This window comes from Lissotriton helveticus, chromosome 3_1 (assembly GCF_964261635.1).
Source record: "Lissotriton helveticus chromosome 3_1, aLisHel1.1, whole genome shotgun sequence".
Classification (NCBI taxonomy): domain Eukaryota; kingdom Metazoa; phylum Chordata; class Amphibia; order Caudata; family Salamandridae; genus Lissotriton; species Lissotriton helveticus.
In genome coordinates this window covers 616,725,874-616,744,464 of record NC_136061.1, presented here as the reverse complement: position 1 = coordinate 616,744,464, position 18,591 = coordinate 616,725,874, and the positions used below count along the sequence as shown (strand labels likewise).

General features: G+C 43.9%; 1 protein-coding gene across 1 annotated transcript in view; it reads left to right on the top strand.

Moving 5' to 3' along the window:
• Positions 1-18,591, top strand: part of ABCA12 (ATP binding cassette subfamily A member 12) — a 644,885-nt gene that overhangs the window by 587,653 nt on the left and 38,641 nt on the right. The window contains exons 51-53 of the mRNA XM_078680598.1: positions 10,117-10,267; positions 14,275-14,409; positions 17,812-17,915. Of these exons, the coding sequence (XP_078536724.1) occupies positions 10,117-10,267; positions 14,275-14,409; positions 17,812-17,915 (390 nt within the window). The remainder of the gene's footprint in view (positions 1-10,116; positions 10,268-14,274; positions 14,410-17,811; positions 17,916-18,591) is intronic.

Here is an 18,591-nt window from a genome sequence, read left to right as displayed (position 1 = left end):
GACTTCTGGTAGGATTTACCTCTGCTTCTTCACTACATTCTGGTCGCTGTGCTACACGTGTAAGTAGTGTTGGTATGCGTTTATACTAAGAAATGGATCATGGTCTTAGGGAGGGCGACATGTCAGGCGCAGGTCATACAATGTCCCGGGGTGTGCATTTGCAGACCATTTGTGTTTGCTATTAGAGGGCTGGTGCATGGCTTCCACCCTGTGATAGCAAATACTTGTTTGACTACTTGAAGCGAGAGGAGGAAAACCTCGTGTCGCTTTAATAGAGGTGATGCGGTAGGTAAAAATGGAGAGAAAAAAAGAAACAAAAAAAAAGCGGGGTCTCACCCGTTCTTTTAAATGAGGCCCCTGGTGGGTAATGTTCCGTGGCCAATCCAATTATTATGTTGCGGGGTCTCTGTAGGACTGGGGATCTTAATGTCACATGTAAATTAGGGGTGGAAGGGCACAGAGACGTTTTGCAGCCTAGGGGACCACCACCTTCCCGGGTATTGTTTACTAATTGTTCGGGGGGTTCGAGGCCAACTGAAGTCCGGGGATTGCTACACTCCGGGGCTTTATTTAAATATTCAGGATGGGCCTCGGCAGTCCCTGAAGCCTCGGTGGTCCTAAACAGTGCCCTATTTGTTATGTAATCACACGGGCAGTACTTATGGTGTTATAAAGGGATACACTCATAGAACCCTTTCAGTTGTACAATTACCCAGGCTTCATTTGTCTAATAGTCAGTTAGATTATGTTTGGTAGGTGCACTCTAATATTAGATAACCTTATCCTTAAAATCTTTTATAAACAGATGATTTTCACAATAAATAATAGACAAGTGTCAGAAAAAAGACCTATACACGAATAAATAGAAACATAACTTTAATAGAAGAAACAGTATAATAAAAAAACATGGGTTGGACTCCAGTGGAAGCAACGTAGGAAACCTGCATGACAAAAATCAAACATAAGTATGTGTGCTATGTGGAAGAGGTAAAGAAAGGAAGTCCGAATGAAAGGATCATAGTGAGAATGGAAGGGGGGGAATGGGTGGAAGGGAGAAGGGGAGGGAGAGTAAAAAGAAGAAAGGGAGGAGACAGAGCGTCGGCCTACTGCACCCAGCCCTTAGTGTTTACCATCCCGTCACCCATTTGTCTAGGACGCTGGAATCGCGAGAAAGAGTGTGGTTCAGCAAGTCCTTTAAATGAAACACATGAGGCCAGAGATTATGGGCCATATTATCAAGGAAACTGCTGCTAAAGCGGCGATAAGGGGTTGAAAACAATTCCCATAGAAGCCCAGGTTCTGGTGTGAATTCACATATTATCATGCCCATTATAGTCGCATTAGCGGCAGTTTCCTGCTAAAGTGGTGATAAAGTAATTGCTGTTCTTTGATAATGTAGGGCCAGATGTAGGAAGGCCATTACCGGTTGGTAACGGCCGAAATCGTCCGTTACCGACCGGTAATAGACTTTTCCTATGTAGGTGCCAAATTTACCGATCATCATTTACTGATTCGGTATTTACCGAATCGGTAAATGAAATTTAGGAAGCACTTTGAAGAGTGCTTCTGTGCTTACAGGATTCGTTATTTACCACCAACTACTAGTTGGTGGTAAATAACGAATACCTCTGTAAATGCAAATCTGTGCATTTACACCTGTGCCATGTGACAGACATACATGCCCTTAGGGCATGTATGTGTGCCACATGTGCACACAAGCACTATTCAGGGGTGCAACAGGGTGTCAAAGTGACACCCTGCCACCCTTGACTCTTTCCCTATTTTACCGAATCGGTAATTACCGATTCGGTAATTGACATTCATTGGAGGCCCATTCATTCCTATGGGCCTCCAATTACCAATTCTTAACGATTCGGTAATTTTTACTGATTTTTTATCTACATAGCATTTACCGATTCGAAAATACCGAATCGGTAAAATTCGGTATTTTCGAATCGGTACATTTATATTACCTACATCTCGCCCATAGTCCTATATTATTAGCTACGGAAAAATCGCTTGCATGCTCCTGTACACCCAGGGTGCTGCACCCCAGCCCCTTATCCCGCACTGTGTTCAATTGTAGGTCTTGCACACAAGGCTTCACTGCTCACCTGCCACCACTGGTGTGTCCCAGGACGTGTTGGTGCAAGCTCCGAGTCCGGGGTACATTTGTACGGTAGATCAGGTCCTCGGTCAGGGACCGTGTCTTGATACCACGATGAAAGGTGTCAGAATGCCCAGGGCATCATTGCAGGGTCAGCTCCTGCTCCGCCCTTCTTGAGGCAATCAATGGAATGTCTGAAAAGAGAGAAATAATTTAATGGTGGAAACGTCTGGAGGTAAATGAAGGTTTATTTCAAGCTTGATAGAAAATAGGAGTTGAGTGCATCCTTTGTTCTTGAAGTACGATCTACCAACTGTTTGTGGAAATCGTGGTTCAAAGAGGAGATGGAGTGCGCGAGAATTCACAAAGTTAAAAAATTAAACGTTATACGAATGTTTATATAGAAAGGAACAGAGCACATGCTAGAAGCATATTATGCGCGTGTAATGCAGTGGCGGAAGCCTGTGCGCATGTACACTTAGTAACAAGCTCACTACAGTGGCCTAAAAGCCAATGCCACGTGTCTGTAGGGCAGCGCTGCCCACTGGATCAGGCCTACAGTACGGTTCAGCAGGTCCTTAAAATGAGACAGATGTGACTGAATGAGGTCAGAGATCACATTATTACGCACGGCAATATCGCTTTCTCGCAAGTGCGCACTCAGGGTGATGCACCCCACCCCTCACGCAGCATCGCGCTCAACAGGTGTCTGTAGGGCAGCGCTGCCCATAGGCTCAGGCCTACAGTATGGTACAGCAGGTCTTTAAAATGAGACAGAGATGTGACTGAATGAGGTCAGAGATCACATCATTACACACGGCAACATCCCATATTCGCTCGTGTGCACTCTGGCTGATACATCCCACCCTTCCCGCAGCACCGTCCATAAGAGGTGTCTGTAGAGCAGCGCTGCACACTGGCTCAGGCCTACAGTACGGTCCAGCAGGTCTTTCAAATGAGATAGAGATGAGACTGAATGAGGTCAGAGATCACACCATTACGCACGGCAACATCGTTTGTTTGCACCTGCGCAGCCAGGGTGATGCACCCCACCCGTCCCGCCGCATCGCGCTCAATTGGAGGCCCTGTGCACCCAGGCCACTCTGCTTACCTGCTGTCATACTTGTCTGAGCAAACACTACGAGCAGCAGTGCTCACCATTCAGATGGAGTGCTGATTGCAGGATAGTGTACATCTCATGGATCCCTTTCGTAGACGACGAGCAGAAGGGCTCACAATTTAGAGCTTGTGTTGATTGCCAGGATGGTGCACACCTCATGGATCCATTTTTTTTTATTGGGCATTGTGATATGCGAGGAGGATGCAGCCATATCACCTGAGGCAGTGTGGAAGAACTGGGACATGTGGCGTAGTTGTTATCCTATTTATACGTACACAAAGTGGGCTGGGCTTGCGTACGCTAGGCCAGCGTAGGGGTGTGAATAATTATTCCGAGGACCTGGGCGTTGTTCAGTTCTTGTCTGGCCAGAAAGTGTACTTATGTGTGTTTCTTTTGTAGTTTTGACCTCGCAGAGGGTGTAATTTAGATTAGTGTAGCGTGTGTCGGGAGGGCGGAAACTATCGTTAATGAGATGGCGTTTAAAAAGATTGAATGGTGAACATTACATGTCGTTGTCAAGGTTGTGGATATGCGCAGACATGCATGTCAGTGGTGTGTGGTATTATTGAAAGTGTTGCTATCGCGAAGCGTACATGTAAATGTGCTCGGATGGAGGGAGGATCAGCAGTGAGGCTATGTCATACACAGCGATAACTCTCATTACAGTCAAGCACTGCATGTCAAATGTGAATCTGAATGTCACATATAACACACTACTATATTGCTAAAGCCTGACAACAGAGCGTACAGCAAAAGAAATCTACACATTGCTGTTCATTGTTTGTCACATGTGATCTAGGATGTGCCCTCTGCCCGTGGCTGCTGATACTTCTTAGAGCCACAAATACCCAGGCCAAAAGGGAGCACAATAATGTGCACACACACACACCAGGGGCATCGTGTAACACAAATTTGTTTCTTGATGGAACGTTTGAGATGCATGGCAATCACACGTGGAAGGCTAATGTACAGAGCATGAATATTGATCAAGATGATCATTGCATGTTGTGTGTAGTATAAGATATGTGTATACAGGAAAACACTTTTCGAAAAAGCTTTCAAAGCAGAAGAGGTGTCTCTCATCAAACGCTGTAGAGAGAATGAAAAAAATAGGTGGGGTCGTCCAACTGTTACAATGGGAAATGTTATGAACCAATCAAATGCTATTTTTTAAGGTCACATGGCAATCGCGCACCGAGCGCACAAGGAGGCCACACCGGACCCGATTTTGACAAAATATATTTATCATAATATGTGTTAGATCTGGGTGGCTCTATTTGGCAGAGGTAGGTACAACTGTCCAAATAGGGACCCTTGCTTCTAGTCAGGGTAAGAAGGATATACTCTTTAGATAACCCCTGCTCACCCTCTTGGTAGCTTGGCACGAGCAGTCAGGCTTGTGTAAGGTATTTATACCAACACTCACAGTAACACTGTGAAAACACCACAAACTGACTCCACAACAGTTTAGAAAAATAAAGGTATTTAATCTAAAATACACCCGACAAAAATCCAACATACACAGTTCAAGAATATGGTTTCAAAAGAGTTCTTACAGTTGCGTTAAAATAATCCACAGTTGGGTCACGTTTTAGCCAACCGTACCTTTAGATGCGACAAAAGTTCCAAGTGAAAGCTGTAGCGTTGAAAAGCAAGCGGTGCATCATTCTTGAGACCCTGGGGAGGTGATGCGACAACCCCGCTGGATGGAGCGGGAGTGTTGCGGTGACTCCGGTCTGTATGGGAAGGGATGCGATACCTTGTGCGGATTCCAGTGCACATGTTTCGGTGGAAGCGGCTCGCAAAAGGTACGATGCGACGATCTTCGGGGCGGTGACAATCTCCGGTGCGGCGACATCGATCTTCTCCTCTCGCGGCCCCTTGATGCGATGGCTCTGCGACGACTCTCGCAGCGACGTGATGCGGTCCACAAGCAAGCGGTGCGACGATCTCACCCAGTGACGGCAGGCTCTGCGGCGATACTCGCAGCAATGGTAATCTTCCCGCACCGGTCTGGTGCGTCCCGCAAGCAAAGGATGCGATGACTCTGGCAGTGGCAACAGACGCTGCGACGGTCTCGAACTTCGTGGCGGCGAGAATTTCCTCACACTGACGGGGATGCAATCCGCAAGCGAGCGAAGGTTGAAAACTTGCAGAAAGTTCCTAAAATCTTGGTTTCCAGCTTCCCAACACAGGTACAACTTCCAGAGGCACCACAACTGGCCCAAGCACTCTAGGAAGGACAGAACTCTCTCAGTAGAGTTCAGGGAAGCCGGGTAAAGTCCTTTTGTTCCTCGGACTTCTTAACAGGGAGCCAGCTCTTCCTCAGGCCCTTGGAGATTCCTTCAAGCAAGGGGACACAGCACAAAGCAAAGTCCTTCCCCTCTCCTTGGCAGCAAAGCAACAGCAGGTCAGTCCAGCAAAGCAACAGCAGGCCAGTCTTCCTTCTTCAGTCTTCCAGCTTTCTCCTTGCTAGAGGTTCCTTCTTGATTCCAGGATGATCTAATTTTCTGTAGTCTGGGGTCCTGTACCTGTACCCCTAAAAGGCTTTGTTCCCTTTGTGCAAGAGGGCTCTGAACCCGGTCTGAACCAGTTTTGAGTGTTCCTTGAGCACTTTGTTTTCCTGGCTTCTCCTTTCCTTTCAGAGTGAGGGGCAGGGTCGTCAGCCGCTCAGCAGGAGGTGGAGCCAGCATTGTGGAAGGCAGACACAGCCCTATTCAGGCCCAGGTGCTATCTCCTCCCACCACTCAAGTTGCAGATGCAGTCTTTCAGCCTAGGGCTGACTCAGCCAGCCTCCTGGGGAATCCCCAGCCCCTGTCACTCTCAAACCAGACAGTCAATTCACAAACAGGCCAAGGCACACAGAAGGGTCAGACAAGAGAACAGCAACTTTCTAAAAGTGCTGTTCTCAAACACAAGATTTAAAAACCACCTTTCCTAAACGATGTGTTATTAAATTCTGAGTTCAGGGATACCAGATTTTTATGTCCAATCTTGCTCCTATGGGAAGATATGCAGGTAATCACTGTAGCCAGCATTCCCCATGAGAGCCTACGGGCAAGATAGCCTTACAATAGTGAAAAACAAAAATGGGTGTAATTCACTACCAGAGCATGTCACCTGCGCTAGTACATGCTCTACCTTTCACATACACTACACCCTGCCCAAGGGGATACCTTGGGCCTTCCATAGGGGTGACCAATGTGTACAGAAAGGGAAGGGTTAGGCCTGGCCAGTAGGGACACTGACCAGGTGGACATGGCAGTTCACAGACTGCACACAGGCACTGCGGTGGCAGGCCTGAGACACCATTTTAGGGATACTCATGTGGGAGGCACAATCAGTGCTGCAGGCCCACTAGTAACATTTGGATCACCAGCCCTGGCACACTCAGTGCACTTTACTAGGGACTTCTTGGTGAGACAAATATGTCAATCATGGATAACCAATTACAATCACAATTTACACAGGGAGCACTTGCACTTTGACACTGATCAGCAGTGGCAAAGTACCCAAAGCATCTAAACCAGCAAAAACGAAATCCAGCACAGCGTCAAAAATACAGGAGGCAGAGGCAAAAAGACAGGGGAAACCACACCAAAGATGCCAGGTCAAACAATATGTTTATTACAGTTAGAAATATATATATTTTAGATTATTGCTTGCTCTCATATACTGTTTAAAGTTATTTAGATATACTTTTGAGACAAAAAAAGAGAATGGCGTACCCGGCGCGATACTATAAGTCTGTGACGTAACACAGGGCCTGGCAGCGTGTATTCCAAGCGCAGCTCGCGCGACCCCATACATACATGACGTAGCGCGTGGCTGGTACTAGGTACCCATCGGATACCAAAGTAGCACCTGGGGTGACTTCATGCGTTATATGATGTTACGCGGGACAGGGTGACACGAAGTCTTCGGATACGAAATGTGCATCATTTTCGAGTTTAGCAATAAGGGCGGATAGGATTTGTGTGGTGATGGAGCTTGGTACGCTACTGGTATGGGAGTACAGTTTTCTCCCCCCCCAAAACAAATAGACATTTTTTTGGGGAAGGTATAAAACATTACATAATTTTTTAAGTTAAAAAAGAAGTATAATAAAGTTCCAAAATATTTTAAAAAATATTTGAAAAAAAATAGGTTTTAGAAACATTAAAATATGAAATTAACATTTAAAAAACCTTAGAAATTCAATGAAAAAACCATAGGTTTCAGGGACGTTATAGTTAGTTGGGCATTTGACTCATATAAAACCAGAGAAATTCGCCAGTTATAGTTAGTTGAGCTAACTGTAACTCGCGGGCCCGCAATGCACTGCTGATGACGTCACATATTACATCACTCATGACATGGTCAGTGACATCACTGATGACATCACTGATTACATCTCAAATACCATGTCTTTACCATGGAAATGTAAGTATTTTACAGATAAGTATAAAACCTTTCATATATGTATATAAAAGGTTTATACTTACCTGTAAAATCTTTACATATCGTGCCAAAGGCACATGTGTGTAGGGTGACCAGAATTTTAAAGCAAAAAACCGGGACATTTCACAAAAATGGAAGAAGGACTACAATTTTACTGCAACACAGTGCACAGAATGACAGTGCTCCTTAGCAGAAAATGACTGAAAAGGCAGTAAGAAAATCCATCAAATGCAATTTTTAAAGCCAGTTGCATGCCTGTTAATTAAATTGCTTTCCTATACCTCCCACCATTTTCAGCCGACCCTCTCAAAAAACCGGGACAGGAGCTTAATTTCCTGAAATCTGCCGGGACAGCTGTCGAAACACCGGGACTGTCCGGGCAAATCCGGAATGCCTGGTCACCCTACATGGGTGGTAAATAAAAATTGTGGTCAAGGCATGCATGGTAAAGATGCATGCCTTATAATGGCACTCGTGGTTCTGTCATACAGCCGTGGTAAATACCCCACCCTATTCTGATAAACTTGTAATGAGGAATGTAGATATCCTTGTGCACCTCATAACCTAGTTGTATGTCAGACAAGAATCTGACAATGATAACAAAATGCAACCCAACAAGAACACTGTTAGGCCAGATTTACAAAGCCCATTTGCAAAATCAAAAGGTATGCGACCGTAAAAGGGCTTTTTTTGCCCATTTATAAACATAAAATGTAATTTGACTTATGAAAGAGCTCTTGCGTTTCGTTCCTAGTTGCATATAAAAGAAACGTGAAAGGGTAGTCACCTTCCTGTTTATTTATTGCTGAATCAGAGATCAATGGTTTGTGACCAGGGTTGGGGTGTTAACTGATTCACAATGGGAAAGGATCACTCTTGGTTCACCATCCTCTTTGTGAACCAGCCTTCAAGTAAGAGTAGACCACCACTGCCTCGTCCTCCCAATGTTTCCCCAAATGATTTTTTTTTTTTAAGAAGCAGCGTTACAGAACATGGACCAAGGGCGTTTTCCGTTTAGGAATGCAAATGGAGATGGTGGTCTGCTGTTCTTATATTGTTTGTAGCTTATCATGCGGGGTGGGATCATAATTAATGATCTTAGATAGGTCCTCCTGCAGGTTCCTGCCACTGACGATTTTGCGATGCACATCAAAAAAATGAAGGACTGGTTGCAAAAGGTCAGTGCACAATTTGCAACCAGTTTTTGAACCAATCTTTCAATACATTAATAGCCACCTAAAATAGTAAATGCTTGTAAGTACCACTTCATAGCTGCTGTAAAAAGTGACAAAAAAACAGTTCCTGGCAAGGTGGATTCTCGGAAACTGGAAAAGTCATACGATAATTAAGACTCTCATTATTTGAAGGAATACTTTTCCCTTCTATACAACCACGCAGATTTGCTGGAATCAGCGACTCAGGAAAATGTCCAAACTTGATCATTCTTTTTATTCGCTTAATGTAATGCAGCAGATTGGTATGGGCCAAAACACTACTCACTCTTTCCAGTGTTCCCTGACTGTCCGCCTTCTTCATGAGAACTGACACATATTGAACATGATCTCTAATTATAAAAACGATACACATTACAAATCGATGTAAATATCCTGCACACAAATCCTAGGTGCATATGAGGCATTTTTTGCTCCAGGTTACATTATGTAATTTCAGGATTTGTTGAGCAGGCGTTTGCCTAAAAAAACGCCAGAAAGAGCACATTTAAAGCACTGGATACGGAGACCCGTATCTTTTAATATTTTCCCGAGGCATGAACGATCAATTTGCCTGTGTAAGAATGGAAAAATGTTGGCTTTCAATCGAACCTGATGGTGGAGGAGAAATGTCAATGGGGAACGAGTGGCATATCAGAGAAAAATGGGAAGGATGTGATACACATGATCCCATGCTAAAACATAATGGAATTAATGTGCCCACAGTAATTACTAGTGCTTTAGAGTGTATTTCTCCTTGTAGCGCAGTTATGCCCAGGTGTGTGTTCCAGGTTTGCTGTGTTATGGGGTCTCAAGACACACTCATTGATGAGACCCAACATAGCTGGATCATTTCCAAACGTGCTTCTCTTCTTATCCAGTAAGTGCATGGTCTCTCAGCCTGGAATGGACTGTCCCTCTTTCGACAGCAGCAGGGCAGACCTGCATACCGCTGGCCCCAGATGGTGATGGGTCAGACAAGTAAAAAACAATGGAATAGAATATGCCTAAAGCAATTAATACTGTGTCAGATAGATTTACGACTTCTCATGAATCGCATTTGCACTGACTGCACACTACGATTGCTATTGGGCCAGTCTCAACCTGATTTATGACAAATTATGATAGACAAATCATGATTGACTGAACTCACTAATTTCAACCATTTGATTGTACCTTCTGGGTAGAAATGCTGCTTCCAAGTCGACTGAGACATTTCTTGTTTGTTTATAATACAGATGCTTGGTGAATGTCCTGGACTGCCATTCTGATTGGTCAACGTTTGGATACTGCCCTCAGGAGGACGCCCTAGATGACCTGCTGACAGGAGAGGAACACTTGTATTACTACGCCAGGATACATGGCATCCCAGAAAAGCGGATCCGAGTGGTGAGCATAGCCATCAGTGGGATGGGAAACTCTTTGTGATTATATTTCCTATTTGTGGAAAGCGCAGAGGGCAAAATATGTCCTGGTTCGATTCCTTAGTAAGATTGTTGCAACAAGCATAAAAAGGGTGTTTTCCCTCTACCTTGTAACTTGAATTACTGTAGAAACGTATTCTTCACTCTGTTTCTTCATTTATAAATGATTTGATTGATTTTTCAGGACAATAATATGATAAATGCATTTCATAGAAGGCTCAGTACACCAAGCAAATCACTTTAAACTAGACATCGTGTCTACTAGAAGCCAGTGCTGCTGCCTGAAGATTGGGATTATGTGATCATGTTTTCTCAGACAACATGCTGGGGACAAATACATCATAAAGACGAAGGTACCGCAAACACGCTACATAGTATAGTAACGATATTGTGTAGAAGTACTCAGTAAAGTTCAACTTAATACTTTTATAAAAGGTTGCAGCATGGAGACAGCATCTCTGAGGGGCTGTCTCATACCACAATGATTCATATCGGTCTTTTTACCTTTTGATACATATTACGTAGTTAACACGAAGCGAATCGGGCTCACCCAGCGCTGGGAATCTCCTAATATGTATCCAAGCATTAATCAACTACAAGCATATAGCTATATTTGGATATTGACTTATGAGCTGTTCTGCAACCAAAGCAAATCTGTATAAATGCCCATAGTCTCATGATTTTCTTTATTTCTCAAGGCTTTGCGGTCACTGCAAGTTCAACAGGACAGCAGAGCTTTAGACATTCTGCAAGCTCCTATTAAGTGTCAGAAAATGGACCCTAAAACAAAATGGGTTCTTCAATGGCCTATCACGTTAGAGTAGAGTAATATTATAATATCATCCCTTAGACTCAGGACTATTAAATGGTACAGTACTTCTTCAGTCGCTTGTCTATAGGACTCCCTTCTTTTTTGATCTTTCACATAATCAATGTTCAAGATTCAATTAATAGCACTAAATCAATGATTCAGAATATAAAGAAAGACATTGAAGGAACCAATTTATCCTTAATCTCGTCTTTTAAAAGAAGTCGAAAAAGAGTCATTCAAGTTCTTTCAACCCAAGTAGTTTCAGTTGCTAATTGAAGAAATCTCATAAGTCAAATCAGTTGTTCCATCTTGCTGGATATCACACAACGCTGCCTCAGTGAAATGGTACAAATGTGGGCATTCAAATATTTTATTAAATACAAACAAAAAGGTTTCATAAGTTTCCAAACAGGTATCCAACATTGTTACTACAGAGATTGCCCGTGCTAAAGAAGTAAGGGATCCCACCTTTATTCAGTCCTGACTGAACTGTGCAGGGCGAAAAGCAAAATGCTCTATAAGAGAACACAAACTTTCTCCTAACTTCACAGGCTCTCCAGACAAATGTTGATCACTTGAAGGGACTATTGGGATATCTGTAGACCTTAATACCAAGGCCTGCCTTACTGTCGTATTTTCAACGCATAGTTGCTGTCATTAAGGTGCTAGGTTCTGGTAGGGGGCTATAGAATGAGCAAACCAATGGAGTTGTGGGTGTTACAATTGATCAAGACGAGGAGCATATTAGCAAGGGCGTGCGATAAATATCGCAAATCGCATTTAGGGTATTTTTTTTATCACTGTCTATTGCTGGATCTTATCGCGGAGATAGCGCGTTATTACCAACGTTTTTCTCCAATGAGATAAAAGATCCAGCGATAGCAGCGAAATCCACCAAAAACAGCGATAAAAATGTTATCGCTAGCGTAAACCTTGATAATAGGCAGGGGTGGATTCAGCCTTAGAATCCACCTCCCATTGAGTATAATGGCTAAGTCAGGTTTTTAGCAGGTGTAAAAATTCCTGCGATAACCCCGGTTAGCGCGACTTTTTATGTCGCTAACCGGGGCCGGGGCCACATTGCTAATAGGCGTTAGATCTGTTAGTTGCTATTTTCGTGGTCTTTTAGGAGGGTTCGCCTACTGTGCATGTCATTAGCGATAAATATCGCTGACATGCAATGCGGCGCCCAAAACGGTCGCTTTTGCCAGAAAGCTGTCGCTAACAGCTGTTAGCGACAGCTTGCTGATAGGACGATAAAAATATCGCCGCTTTAGCGGCAAAAAGTGCCGCTAAAGCGGCGATATGGCCCTTGCTAATATGCCCCGGTAAAGCTCTGTCATGTTATCATCTCCATTGGCAGAGGACAGGGTGATTCCTCCCTACAACAGAGCATGTGGGCTGCTGCTTGCTGCTGAAGGCTGAGGTCCCAGGCAGCATGTGAGGGCACAGACATCAGGTGATTATTGGCACTCCTCGCACTACTGGGCGTGCTGTGTTCATCAGAGTAGCACACTGACCCCAGCTCTATGCCCATGTAAAATACTACAGGCAGGAAGTTTATTTTGGGGCTCACACGGGTGCTTGCTGTTACCCAGCCCTTGCTGCAAACTTCAAATGGCCTTCTGTGAATCTCACCCTGTGCCAGAGACAACAAGTGCAGTAATCTAACCCTGTTTTGTTCTATTTTAACCAACTATAAACTAGTGGGAGGGCCAAGTCACCGACTTCAACCCCCACTCAGCGCAATGATGTTATTTCAGTGCTTCACCCTAGGTAAGGTAGATTGGTTGGAGTAGACATTAGGGGGTTCTAAATGTGTGTTTGTTTCGGGTCTGCCCCTTGAAGACATTATTGGTCCACCTTACACTCATCATCTTTTAATTTATCTCAGAAGGATGAAAGTCAAAGAGGGTCATTTAGCGATTGGCAGATGCAGAACATCTGTCAATCTAATTGCGGTGAGGAGACTCTGGGTTCCTGATAGAAGAGCCTCCATTGCTCGAAGCCCATCTATAACAGTGGTGTCAGCTTTAAAGTTCAGAAGGGCCACCCTCTTTACAGTCAAACTTCTAAAGCACTTTTTTTTTTATATTTGCGACTCTCAGAAAAAGCTTGGGGGTTACACATGGGGGAAAAGACCATGACCCCCTCGCAGTTGGGGAAAATTAGAGCTTGTTTTGCACAAACAGCCCCGCTTTGGGGTATCTTTCTACGATACAAAAATTCTCTCTGGAGGCTGTGACATAGGAGCCAGTCGACATTTCATTTTTCTTGATGTGTTCCTAGGAACTCTCAGTATACTGGGTAGTTCTCTGCCAGGCCAAAGGAAATGTAGTCTTGGCTGCCCTGCCGGGTTGGTAGACCACCCACCAAACTGTAAATATAGGGGCTTGTGAATAAGCCCCCTTGTCTTGATATAGTTTGTAAATATGAAATAGACAGAGATCTTTGCACCTCGTGCTGACCTCACACTGATATTTTACCAACTAAGGGGGTGATTACGATGGCGGACGCACATGAGATTACAGTGCGACCATTGTGGCGGTTGCAATGTGCATGTTTATCACTGCGGTGGGTGCTGCTAGCTGCAGCACCCACAGCAATGGTAAAAATGCATATTGAGCATTTCCCTGCACTACATGGCAGTCACCACGTGGTGCCTCCCACCTGGTGCAGGGAACTGTAGGGGGCACCATAGGTGCCCCCCAAGAGCAAATTCAACATGCCCCTGCACAAGGGGGCCAGCAACGGGCCCCTAAAATACATCCCCAACAGCCTTTCAATGTGGTTGAACTGCCATAGACAGGCTGGCGGGGATGCAGTATCCAAATTTGTCTGGCTGTGCCTGCTAGGCACTGCCACCATTTTGTGGATATGGGGTGGGTCCGACAGGCAATCAAAACGATTGCCTCTGTCAGACCAGTGGCAGACGGGCTTTCCGCCCGCCAGGCACACTGCCCACGATCTTGATCTGGCAGGCAGAAAAAGGCCTTATGATTGCGGTGAACCTGCCAGCGGCAGCCTGACGGTGGCAGGTTCACCGCCATCATAATCACCTCCTAAGCACTCAGCTTAGTGTTGTTTCTATTGTTTGTTGTACCTTTCCTTCTGAACACTAACCTGCCAGTGGTATGTGATTTTTCCTTGTATTCCTACAGGTGGTGAATGACCTTCTGAACAAGCTTCAGCTCATGCAGTACAAAAGCCGGATCACCGAGGCATACAGCTGTGGTACCAAGAGAAAGCTCTCCACTGCACTCGCACTCATCGGGGGACCTTCCATCCTTTTACTGGTATAGTACAGAAGCTCAGAGATAAGACTTGTCCATAAAGATTCTTCCCACTAGGAGACAGTGTAAGACCCAAGTTCCCTTCTTCATTCAAAGATGTTTTTGAGTTGTTTTTGCAATATAAGGTTAGGTGGCAACACATACCAGGCTATTACCTAAATTAAAATATGTCCTCCTAAAGATGGCATGGTGAGATCCATTAGCACAGAGGTAGATTGGCATCAAGCGGCATGGAGAAATATACAGAAATTCAAACTTCAAGGACTGAACTCCTTTCAAATTATTTAGCAATCAAGCAAGCACATGAAAAATAATGGAGTTTTTTTTAATTCCCCATCTTCATCCTTGGAAATATCCATGACAAAATGTGCTTCACCTGTGGGAAACGACGATGAATTTTTGCCTGTTTTCAAAAAAAGGAAAACAGCTGGTCAGTCTCTACTCAGCTCCTATGTACTCTAGTTGCCCACCAGACATGATTACCTCTCAATATGCACTCATTAGGAGATTGTGGGCCTCATATGCTATATTTTGATGCAAGGCAGGGCAGCAAGCCTTCATGCTGTGCTACTGTGTGTCACAATAAAAGGGCAGAAATCGCTGTACCTACAAGATATGGAACATTCCTGCCCTTCTCCCCTGCGGCGGTGCTCAAACAGCAGCAGTCTGCCAATTCCTGCTTAACATGGACTATTACAAAGCTACCCCTAATGAGAGATAGTGCCTCTGTGCACAGCTTGAAAAAACTCAAATGTTTATATCAATTGTCAAAATCAATAAAGCTTGTTTAAATCGAAGACGATTTTTGCTTCTTAGTCTCTTTATTTTTCAACTCATTTGCTTCATGGTTGCATTTCACGTACGAGCAGACCGACTCAGGTCCAACAGTATTCAACGTCCTGCACCCAATTTTTTTCAAATGCCTCACTCACTTATCTATAATACACGCATGGTACCTGTTCAGTTAACATCACTGGCTGCAGTCTTCACAATATTTGGTTTATGACGCCTGATTTATATTTGGCATGAACAGTTTTGTACCGTCTGTTTTGCGCTAGATAGCGAGATAACAGAAATGTACACACATATATTTTCTTTACTTGTAGAGTGATCCCCTGACGAAGGGCGTTATTTGAGCCCGAAATGCATTGGGAAAACAAATAATTGGTGATGATGAAATTGACATGATATATCGGAGGATTTACACAAATTGTGAGATGCAACCATGAAGCAAATGAGTTGAAAAATAAAGAGACTAAGAAGCAAAAATCGTCTTGGATTTAAACAAGCTTTATTGATTTTGACAATTGATATAAACCTTTGAGTTTTTTCAAGCTGTGCACAGAGGCACTATCTCTCATTCGGGGTAGCTTTGTAATAGTCCATGTTCACTTCACGCTGTGAGGAACAGACAGCGTTACCTCCGTAGCACGCTACAGACCATCACAACTACTTAACTACAGATCAACTTGGGCTGTGCAAGTCCTACACCCCCATTGTTAATTCCTGCTCAACAACAGTCATTAATGGCAGTTTGCTCCTTATGTGCAGCACACATAGAAAGAGCAAAAAACGAGGAGAAATAAAAGTATTTCTCCTCGTTGCTCTCCTACGACTCCCCTGGAGAGGCTTCTGATGCATTCCCAGGTTTACAACACTTTGTAAATCTGGGCATGTGTCAGGCTCATGGATGTTGCGTGGGAACACCCACAGCAACACCCAAGGAACGCCCCTTTCACGCAGAGTAATGTGAGAAAGGGGCCCATATTTACAAGGACATGAAAGGTCATGCAGGGTGCCTTTATGTGGCCTTGTAAATATGGACAGGCACACTGCGCCACCGGGGCATCTAAAAAGTGATGCACCAGAGGCGCAATGGGCTTGTAAATGAGGCCCCTGGGACTTCATTTTTAGTTCTAGCCTATATAAGGCTTTCAGTATCCGTGATCTACAGACCCATTGTGTTGCTCTGCTTTTATTTAACATAAATTGAGTACATTCCATTGCTCACTGGAGCCTCCCTGCTCACTACACACTCTTGTTCTGGCACGTAGTTGCTCAACCCACCCGCCCATCCTGTTCAATTTTTTGTAACTTTATTTTCTTTTCTTAATTTTTAGAAGGCCCTGGTAGCTGCATTCTGCTTCTCTGCTGCTACTTTCTGTAGTCACATTTTCGCATACCTTTTTTTTTTAAATACACTGTTCCAATATTGGCGTCTACCAATTGGAAATGGTAAATTTATAAAAAACAAAAGGCTATCAAATCATCAAGTATGCGTGCGCATAAGTGGTGATGCATGCATGTGTATACCTCAACACTCTAGAACTGCGATTGCTTCAGAATTCATATGTGAGCATGCATGATGTCTCATGCACACATTTACATCATCATGCTGAGCTTTTTTTCTTTTTGCTGATGTTATTCAGCATGGATAACTTTTTTTTCTTTTCATTGATGCTCAGTATTATCGGCAAACAATACTGGCAAAGCCAAAAGGCGAGACACATTAGCTTTACCAATGTTTGTTATATGTATGCAGACAACTCCCAGGTAAAATAGATTTGGATTCACTCCTGGATGAAAGTCTTTCATGCAGAAATAAGGTTATGGATAAAAAGTAATACGTTGAAATTCAACTCAACAAAAATCGAAGTTTTTGTTATCAACTACAAATGTAGCCGTAGTTCGTCTGATTTTAGTTCAAATCTATCTAAGAAGGGTATGAAGTCTGGGCTTTATTGGAGTCATATATCATTTTTGTACCTGTTCACTTTTTTTAAAGTAACTACTGCCATACTTGCCTTTCCTCACGAGGTCAGGTTTATATCTCTCTGGCTAGGGCAGTCGATCTTGAATCTAGGGGACTGGGTTAGAGTCTCGGCTATGACGCTGAACATCCTGTGATTCTGGACAAATCACTTAATCTCCCGTGCCAAACAAAAATAAATGTGTCCTCATGTAATGCAACTGGTGCTATGTAAAGCGATCTGATACCCGATTCGGGTCAAGTTCGCGCGATATAAAACTCAGTAAAATGAAAATTAAATCCCTGTGGGTCTTCCAAACAGAACGCAGGTAAGCTGAGATCTGATGAGATCCAGCAGCCAAACTTATCTTGTTTTTGTGTCCGCTGTCTTTCTTACTTAATGGCAAAGCTGTAGAATGAGCCTCCATTGTCCATTAGGCTAATACAAAACCATCATTCAAGGTGATCAAATAAATTGCTTTCTGTGATCACCTAAAAATCTTGCCTTCCACTGTCTTTCTCACGAGAGTCACATAAAATCTCTATCTGCGGGATAATGGAAAAGAAGGAAAGTATTCGTAATTTTGAAAAAATATCCATGATTTGATCTACTGCTAAAAAGTTTATTAATTTATTTTATTTTATTTCTAATTAAGGATGAGCCAAGCTCTGGAATGGACCCCAAAACAAAGCGACACCTGTGGAAAGTGATCTCAGAAGAAGTGCGGGATAAGTGTGCTGTGGTGCTGACTTCTCACAGGTGAGTGTCCTGGTGCCATGGCATGTCATGTGGTAAATTTACAGTGCTCTTGGCAAGAAGGACCTGTTATTCATCATGTGTGAGTCTTTTTGTGGTTTGATTCATGATATTATAGAAGTATGACTTGCAGCATTTTGGTATCCTCGTCTGTACCTGTTAAAGCCCACATCAGGAGAACATTAGGGCTGGTAAGGGTCATTTCTGAGCTGTAGAAGGGTTCGACTCTTGTTCATTAGTTGTTTTTCAAGGTGCCAGTGGAGCTGAGGTGGGTCGTGCGGCTGCCTGAGGGTTCCCATGCATACCATTGCGTCCACATTTTTACAGGAGCAGGAGGATTGATGAGGACTGGCAGCAACAAGCACTGCTCAAAATTGGTCTTGCGAAATTGAGAAAGAGAGTAAACAAACACAGAACAAAGATAGAAGCAGGACTTACAACTGATCATTTCCGCTTACAGTCAATGATAGTGAAAGAAAGGTGGCGCCAATGCGACTTCATGCCAGGAGAAACCCTGAGGAGGGCAGAAAAGTAAGGATTTCCATCAACTGCCCTTTGTGGCCAGTGTCATCATATGGAAAACCAAAGTAAACCCTGTCACCTCAGCTCTTCTGGCACCGAGCCAAACGCTGATAGACTAGGCGTTGCGGAGACAAAGATAGAAAATGCAGTGCAAGAA